Raw genomic sequence first — 9409 nt, 5'->3', positions numbered from 1 at the left:
CGGGTGAGTGCCAGGAGGTGGCTGGTGGGGGTGGGGACTGGCTAGCCCTCACATTGCCTCTCCCCGGTCAGCTGTGTCAGACATGCTGGGTCAGCTGGACTTGGGGCTTTGGAGAAGGAAGTGGGGATAGGGGAGACCAAGCATATCCTGAGGATAGCCTAGGTCTTGTTGCAGTTCTGTGTTGTCTGGCTAGAACTGATTATTGCCTGAGAGTGAGAGGGTCATGATGTCTTGGGGCAGGGGGTTGGGGTGGGGGCTGGATGCAGATAAGTGCTGAACAGGCTATCAAAGAGCAGAGCTCCACTAAACTGTGAGCCACACACGAACCTCCTCTCAGGCCATTAGGAAGCTTTGTCCTTGTCTCTCCCACTCCCTTTTCCCCCTCCCACTGTCTTCCTCTCTCTCTTTGTCTCCTATGTAAAGAAATTTCATTTCATTTCAGAGGTAATACCATTGAAAACTAAGCCGGGTGTGGTAGCGCATGCCTCTAATCCCAGTACTCAAGAGCCCAGGGTTGGCTATAGAGTGAGATCCATATCATCCTGAACTAGAATGAGACCCTACCTCAAAAAAGAGAGAGCCGGGCGTGGTAGCACATGCCTTTAATCCCAGCACTTGGGAGGCAGAAGTAGGAGGATCACCATGAGTTCGAGGCCACCCTGAGACAACATAGTGAACTTCAGGTCAGCCTGGACTAGAGCTAGACCCTACCTCTCTCTCTATATATAGTCTTTTAAAAAAGGACAAAGGGGTGATGCAGTGGTTAAAGGTGCTTGCTTACAAAGCCTGACAGCGTGGATTCAGTTCCCCAGTACCCACATAAAGCCAGATGCACAAAGTACTGTGTGCATCTGGAGTTCATTTGCAGTGGCAGTGCCTGTGGTGGCTTGATTCAGGTGTTCCCCCATAAACTTGGGTATTCTGAATGCTAGTCTCCCCAGCTGATGGCAATTGGGAATTAATGCCTCCTAGAGGCAGTGCATTGTTGGGGGTGGGCTTATGGGTATAGTAGACAGCTTTTCCTTGCCAGTGTTTGGCACACTCTCCTGTTCCTGTTGTCCACTTTATGTGGGCCAGGGGGTGATGTCCACTTCATGCCATCATTTCCCCCTGCCCTCATGGAGCTTTCCCATGAGCCTGTAAGCCAAAATAAACCTCTTTTTTTTCCCCACAAGCTGCTCTTATTTGGGTGATTTCTACTAGCAATGTGAACCTGACGGCAACAGTGTCCATTTTCTCTCATTCTGTCTCTCTCTCTCCTTGCAAATAAATAAAAATATTGAAGAAGAAGAAAGAGGGGGAGAAAACTAAGCCACCTATGACAGCCCACCCTTGGATAGTATATAGCAGTACAAAGGGAGAAATGATAATCTCCAGAGAATTCTTCCAAGTGACAAAGGCCCAAAGGCCACATTACCTATGAGCCCCTCTCTAGAATATATTTTTCCCCCAAATATTTATTTATTCATTTATTTTTGTGGTGGTGTTAAGTCAAACCCAGGACCCTTGCACATGCTAAGCAAGCTCTTAACAGCTGATCTGTACTGCAGCCCTAGAATATCTTCTTTTTTGTTGTTGTTGTTGTTTCGAGGTAGGGTCTCACTCTGGCCCAGGCTAACCTGGAATTCACTATGTACTCTTCAGGTGGCCTTGAACTAATGGTGATTCTCCTACTACCTCTGTCCCCCAAGTGCTGGGATTAAAGGAGTGTGCCACCATGCCTGGCTACCTAGAATATCTTGAACCAAGAGAATCACAGACTTGGAGATGGATCAGTTCCTGAGACGCTAAGGTGGGAGGCTGTGTGAGGGTCCAAAGGGGCTTTGCAGTGGAAGAATGTTCTGAACCATACCATACCAACGTCCTGTGATGTTACATGGTAGCCCGCAGATGCCCACAGAACACTGGATGAAGGGCACGCTGGGTCTCCATGTCTGTGAATCTACAGTTTTCTAAAATACAAAGTTTAATTGGAAGCTCACAAGCTATGACAGGGCTCATAACAGCAAGGAATCATGTAGGGGAAAAGGCCTCACTCATCCATTTACAACCCCAACCCCACACCTTGGGGGCTCTGAGTCAGCCTCAACCCAGGCCAGACCTGAAATGCTGGTTACATCTGGAGTGACATGTGGGGACAGTCCTGAAGGACAAGCAGCTGTGTGGGTGCATGGTGTGGTTTGTGGAAAGGTCCACTGGTTCTGACCCATCATAGTGTAAGGATTTTTGGGACTCTTTTTCAGGCTTTCTCTGTTTCTACTTCCTTCATGTATGTTGGAGGCTTCTGGACCCCATTTCACAAGCGGCTGTGTGGGCCAGTGGAGGGGAAGGCAGATGTTACAGCCAACATCAAGAAGGCACCAGTGAGGTCTTGCCTCCCAACTACTGCAAGTGGAGAGCATGCCAGATGCCTTGGGCTCAGGCTGGGGAAGAGGCAGGCCCCTATAGAAAGTGTGTGGAGAGGGTAGGGTCAGCTCCTTGTCCTGATACTGATTGGGCTCAGCCCTCACACAGTGCATGACCCCCTGTTAGTGCCTGAGTATGGTCTCCTGACCCTTTGAACCAGACCACACCCTGTCCCCTGTCACCATACACCTTTAGCCCAGCTGTGACCCCATGTGCTATATCAGTAGGTGCAGGCCACAGAGGCCTTACATTAGGACAGTGGTTCTGGTCCCCTATTGAGCTCTGCCTTGCTCTGAGCCAATAGAAACCCTTGAGTCCTACCTGGTTCTTGGAGCCCTACTAAGAATCTGGGCAACAGAGAGGAACAGTTTGGCCTTCCTCAAGCAAGGGAGAGGAGGAGACAAAGGGTTCAAGTGGACCACTGTTGAACTCAGCTGAGGTCTCGCGGCACGTCTGAGCAGATGCCTGGGAGAAACTCATCCTGGAGCCTCTCCCCTGCCTTGCTGGGGCTAGAAGGAGACTAGCTGCTCCCCCAAGAATAGCCCACCTGCTCTCCTGGGGTGTGAGTTTTACCCTAAGGGCCCTAACAAGCCCATGTCAGGAAGGCTAGTGTTGGGCTGGGGTCTGCTCTGGTCCTCATTTTTTTAAATCTTCTATCAAAGCCAAATGAGGTTACTTTCCTTAGAGCTCCTGCCCGGCCCTACCCTACCTGCCATGCCTTAGCACCTCCAAGTGTGGCAGAGTTGCTCCAGGAATGAGAGGTGGCCTATCCTACTGCAGTTGTACAGTGACTGTAGCCCCCCAACCCTAGCATGCCCCCTTTTCAGTCCTCTTCCATTTCTTCTGCTGGCCTGTGGGAGGGATGGCAGGAAGGCTAAGGTGTCCTTGAATCCATGGTCATTGCTAATGGTCACCTAGGCCCATGGCCTTCTTAAAGAGAATGGCCCATGGAACTTTCATCATACAGCCTTTTGGCTTATGGAGAGGCTATGGCTTGTGATCAAAGAGGCCATTTCTGCAGATGCCTTCCCTTCCCTTTGGGCCCAAGGGTCCCCGTGTGTCCTGTGGTTTCAGATGGGCACTTGAACCTTTGGCTCTTGGGCATGCTCACTTGGCTGAGTTTTCCACAGTGCCTAAGTGGGTTGTCAGCAAGCCAGCTTTTTCTCCATCCCTCCAGAGGGAGGGTGGTAGGATAATCAGGTGGATAGGGTTTTATCCAGTGGGCACATGCATAATCTCACACAGATGCATGGCCAGAGGGAAACTTGTCCCCAGACCCAGGGTCCTCCCTGGCACACAGTGCATGTTCTTGCAGAAGCATGAATCTCCTGTGTCTTAAAACTTTCATGACTACTTCCCTAGAGGACCACAGGTGTCTGAGGAGGGAGAAAAAAATGACCTCAAATTAATGACAATGACAAGTGCCCTGGAGATCCATGCACCCCACATACACCTGGGAGGCCATGCCACCTACAAAGCAGACTCAGGTTAGGAGTGATCTGCTTTTGTCCAGGTGACAAAGGGCCAACATATGCTGGGTCCCTCCTGCTCACGCTCTCAGACCCACCTAACTCCAGAGGGTCCAGAAAGCCTTCAGGCAGTAGTGTTCTCCAATTCTTCTGAACCTCTTGTTTGCAGCTCACTGAAATCTGGTGCCTTGAACTGGCCTGCCCCGGGGGGCCTCAAGCAGCTTGGCTTGCCACCCCCTGGTCTAAGGGACGAGGAACTCCATGAGGCACCTCTCCCTGTCCACAGATAGCCCTCCCGCTTCAGTCTGGACCCACACGTGCCTGAGGTGGGCCTCTGGCTGGGTAAATTTCCGAGGTCGGCTGCCTGCCCAGGCTGTATTTCCTGCTTGTAGGTGTCACCGACTTTGCCACTCGGGGTCAAGAGTTATCCCACTGCGTCTTTTGTGTTCTAAATTTAATTGTTGCACTTCTTTTTTCCCTTAAAAAGATCAGTAAAAACTGTTAATTTGATCAATACTTAATTTTTTCACCTGGAGCGCGTTTCTTCTGCTGGCCCGTGATAAGCAGGCGGCGGGGCAGAGGGACAAGTAAATTGTCAGGAGTCTCCCCGCTCTCCCGCGGCCACTCCACCACTTAGAGCCCTGTAATTTATACCCCAGCAGTCGCTCTGCAATTACCCTGTCTATTGCTGTCGACAGTATCACACTATCTTTTAAATAGATCCGGCTCGGCTGGTCCAGACGAGCCAACAGGACAAATGACGCCATCCCTCATCCCGCAAGTCCTAAAGAGATAAGTCCCTTAAAGAGGGGACCATTTATCAGCTGATACAAGCTGGATACTTACAAGCCCACTTCTTTGTTTGGGCTCTTTTCAGATTCCAAAGCTATTGATCTGCTGCGGGGGGTGGGGGGTGGGGGGCGTTGGAGTGTGAGGCAGGGTGTCTGGGCCAGCTCTGGGGCCTGAGCTCACCCCCACATTGCACAGCATTCGAGGTAGATTGTGGGGCTCCCTAGACCAAGCTGGGTGTGGCTGCAGGTGCTGCTCTGGGCCAGGTCACTATGTGTCAGTGGGCTTCTCTCCTCAGGTCTTGTAACTTCTGCAAAGGACTATGGATAGCTTAGCTGATCCCAGGCCTCCAGGCTACAGACAAGGTGTCTGGGCCTAATTTGAGTCCATAGGATCCCTGCACCGGAGGAGGAGTGGCTGAGCAGAAGGGCCTCGGATTATATTGTCTCCCAAACCTGAACTGATCCTCTGCTCACTCTTCCTCTAGTACCTGAACTTCCATGGGTACCAGCTCCTTCTTGGAGTGGGCATGTGGTGGCCAGCCAGGGAGACCTGGCCCTTCATGAGCTGGATGTGACATTGTTCAGGGCCAATGCTTGTACTAGAAGAAAAGCAGATGACACAGATCTGGGACTGCCCTAGGGGTGGGTTATAAATGGCTGCAAAGGTGCCGGGTCTCGAGCAGCTGTCAGAGCCGCCGTGCGGACCGCCGCCCCCGCCGCACCATGGCGGTCCATGAAGGTGCTGCGCAAGAAGGGTCCGACGGCCGCGCAGGCCAAGTCCAAACAGGCCATCTTAGCAGCTCAGAGACAAGGAGAAGATGTGGAGACATCCAAGAAATGGGCTCCTGGTCAGAACAAGCAGCATTCCATCACCAAGAACACGGCCGAGCTGGACAGAGAGACAGAGGAGCTGCATCATGACAGGGTGACCCTGGAGGTGGGCAAAGTGATTCAGCGGGGCCGGCAGAGCAATGGCCTGACACAGAAGGACCTGGCCACGAAAATCAATGAAAAGCCGCAAATCATCGCAGACTATGAGAGTGGAAGAGCCATCCCAAACAACCAGGTTTTGGGCAAAATTGAGAGAGCCATTGGCCTCAAGCTTCGGGGGAAGGACATTGGGAAGCCTATTGAGAAGGGTCCGAAAGCAAAATGAACACAAAGCCTCGAAGCCAGTGGTTCCGGCTGAGCTCTTCTGGCTGGTCCTCTGGGACCACCAGCACTGCCGTGGGTCTCCTCATGGCTGAGCAGAACATGGGGGTCAGGCTTGTGGGCCCCCTCCACCCATACCTGCTGTCAAACAAAGCAAAACCTTGCAAAAAAAAAAAAAATTAAAAATAAATAAATAAATAAATGGCTGCAAAGCAAGGGACCTGGGGTAGGGTCCCCAGGGCTGCTGCAGCCATAGGCAGGGGACAATATCCTTCCCACTCAGGACCAACCCAAGGACAGGGCCTGTGGGGGAAGCACCTCTCCAGGGCAGAGCTAGAAAGCCGCTCCCCAACCCCCGCCCAACTGAGAGTCCCCATGGCTGCTTTACAAGGCACAAGACCCCACAGTGGTCTTACAGCAAAGCCTGTTTTGCCTTTTCTAGGGACGTGTGGGTTGACTGCAGGGCCAGTGGGGCACTGTCCCTGAGCTCCAGCATTGGATGCCTCCATCAGTGTCACTTTTTCCCGAGGGCTTGCAGAATGTATGGCAAGTTCTGCAGCAAGGTGGCACTGTCCTGAGTAGGGCTTCAGGCTCTCTGCTTCTCCCATCTGCACCTTTAGTGAGCATGCTCCATAGCACGTGGTATTTTAGAAATGGGCCTTTACCTTTTAGCTCTGGCAGGTAATCAAGTGTTATGGCAAAAGCCTGCAGTATACAATGAATTTTGATCATGTTCATCTCCCCTTACCCACTCCTGTTTCCCCTTACTGGGCTTTCTCTGGGTCCCACCCTATGATCCTGGAGCTTCTCCTCCGTAGCCCTTCTCTGCCTTGCCTTGTCCTGAGCAAAGAAGGATGAACAAATGTCACTGCAGAAAGTGGCTGAAGACACTGGGGAGAATGGACACCAGTGTCTTCTATGGCCTTCAGAGGACCCACACTGGAGGGGGGGGGGCACAGCAAGACTCCACTTGACTTGCTGCCTTCAGCCTAGTGCTGCTCAGAATCAGGTACTGTTTCTCCAGGGAGCTGGGGTAATCTGTGGGGGTCCCTGTTCGGTGCTTGATCTACTTCATTGGAAGCCGCACTCTTCCAGCCACATGGGTGCGACAGGATGGCTTGCCCCTCAGCTGCCCCATGGCCAGCTGTCAGTGGCGTCTGCAGATGGATGGGAGCACAGAGCCAGGCGCAGCTGATGGGGTGATACACCACGGGTCATCTGTTTGGTCTTAATTTAGAAAACCTTCACGAGATTATTACGAGGCATTTTTCCCCATGGTGCCTGATGGTATCAGATGGACTCAGAGCTCAGCCTTCTCAGTTTATCTCCTTCAGAGTGCATTAATACGTAGGTCCAATGGCCCCGCCGAGCCACAAAAACAAATAGAAATGGTCTTCGTGGTGTCTCTTGTTAAAAATAGCGCCCATTTATCATCCCGCCAATGATGCTGGGCTGTGTCTAAGGTTCAGGCCTGCCAGATGCTTGGGCCCAAGTTTACCTCTGTACTATTCTTTCACAAGTCCCAGCCTCCCTTTCAGTTCTGTATGAAAGGGGCAAGAACCCTTGGTCTCTTGCCAATAGCTAAGAAGTGGGGGTATGGGGCCGGTGCTCCCAGTTTGTGGCCAATGGTCCTAGATGGCTTCTAGCCCCTTTGTGGATCCCTCAGCTCAGAGGTTCTGGTTGACTTCCACTGCTGTAGTCCCTCTATGGCCACTGTGGAGGACTTACACTCTTCTCCCAGGGATTCTTAAGCCTCTGGAGAGACCTTTAGCCTATGCTTGGAAGGAGTGGCAAGTGAGGTAAGGCCTCAGGCCAGACCACATGGGTACAACAAATAGGACCCACTTATTCATTTTTGCACCTCAATAACACAGACCAGATGGGCACCATGGGGGGAGCTTCAGGTGGCCAGGGAGACAAGACTGAGTACCACCCTGTCTTGCAAGGGTCACCATAGCATGGTGGCGCCCTCTGCAGGAATTTTGTGGTACATGTGCACTCCACGCACCACTCCTGTCAAGGACGGGGTCCTACTTTCCTCGGTGCATAGAAGACCCTGGAGGCCCAAGCCACTGACAGGGCCATTCCCTGGGGGACACAGCAGCAATCCAGACTGCTCAGCCCCCAGTGTAGGGCTGGAGAGGCAGAGGGGCAGATCTTTGCAGCCCTGGAGAAGGAGAAAATAAAAACTAAACTGCATGCAAAGGAATTAGAAAACACAGAACAGAAGCAGATGGACCATGATAACAGTGAGTGTGGTCAGTGGGTGGGCTGCACTCCTGGGCTTCAGCATTGGTGTGCGGAGTGGACAGACAACAAACAGCCACTGTGTGCTGCCTGCAGAAGGTGCATTTTAAAGGAAGGGCACAGGAAGACAGAGAGTCACACAGTAGAAAAAGGACATACCTGGCTAATGATGACCTGAGAAGCTTGGGGTAGCCTAAATGGAACTAAAGGCCAATATATATCATGAGGGGCCAAAGAAGATTACTAGACCCTGATTCCAAAGACTATATGGTGATTATCTATGTGCCTAAAGTAACATAGTCTTAAATGTAACAGTTATCAAGAGGAATTCATGACTAAGCTGCATATTTGGACTTTCTACAACCTGTTATTTATTTATGTATGTATGTATGTATGTATGTATGTATGTATGTATGTATGCATGCATGCATGTATGTGTGTGAGAGAGAGATAGAGGCAGAAAGAGAGAGAGAGAGAGAGAGAGAGAGAGAGAGAGAGAGAGAATGGGCATGCCAGAGTCTCCAACCACTGCAAACAAACTCCAGATGCATACACCACCTTGTTTATCTGGCTTAGGTGGGTCCTGGGGAACCAAGCCTGGGTCCTTAGGTTTCGCAGGCAACTGCCTTAACTGCTAAGCCATTTCTCCAGCTCAACCTCTACTTATAAAATGGTTAAATATAGAAAAATACCTACAGGTGGGCTGGGGAGATGGGTCAGTGGATAAAGCGCTTGCCACACAAACTTGAGTACTTAGTTTGTATCTTCAGATACCATGTAAAAGTCAGGAGCTATGGTGGGTATGTGTAATCATAGCATAGAATTTCCTGAAAGCAGAGGTGAAAAACAATGTGAATGAAAGACTCTGCCTTAAACACAGTGGAAGGTAATGACTGACTCTGGAAAGTTGTCTCTGACCTCCACAGGCATGTTGTGACACATGTGCACCCATACATACACACATGAACACATACACACCAAAAATTTTTTAAATTAATTAAAAAGTACAGATAGGCGAGGCATGATGGCTCATGCCTTTAGTCCCCGTGCTTGGGAGGTTGAGGTATGCAGTCAGATTTGCATTGTTGGCAGAAATCACCCAACCAAGAGCAGCTTTTGAGAAATAAAAGGGTTTATTTTGGCTTACAGACTTGAGGAGACACTCCAGGATGGCAGGGAAAATGATGGTATGAGCAGAGGGTGGACATCACTTCCTGGCCAACATCAGGTGGACAATAGGAACAGGAGAGTGTGCCAAATACTGGCAAGGGGAAACTGGCTACAGTACCCATATGCCAACCCTCAACAATACACTGTTTCCAAATCTCTGTCAGCTGGGAACCT

General features: G+C 50.9%; 1 protein-coding gene across 1 annotated transcript; it reads left to right on the top strand.

Moving 5' to 3' along the window:
• The first annotated feature begins 5399 nt into the window (after positions 1–5399).
• LOC101617793 (endothelial differentiation-related factor 1-like) lies at positions 5400–5988 on the top strand. The gene has a single exon (XM_045130265.1). The coding sequence runs from the start codon at positions 5400–5402 to the stop codon at positions 5820–5822; it is 423 nt and encodes a 140-aa protein (XP_044986200.1). The 3' UTR covers positions 5823–5988.
• The last annotated feature ends 3421 nt before the right edge of the window (positions 5989–9409 follow it).

Source organism: Jaculus jaculus, chromosome 11 (assembly GCF_020740685.1).
Source record: "Jaculus jaculus isolate mJacJac1 chromosome 11, mJacJac1.mat.Y.cur, whole genome shotgun sequence".
NCBI lineage: Eukaryota > Metazoa > Chordata > Mammalia > Rodentia > Dipodidae > Jaculus > Jaculus jaculus.
The sequence above is the reverse complement of the archived record's forward strand: the minus strand, read 5'-3'. Positions and strand labels throughout refer to the sequence as shown.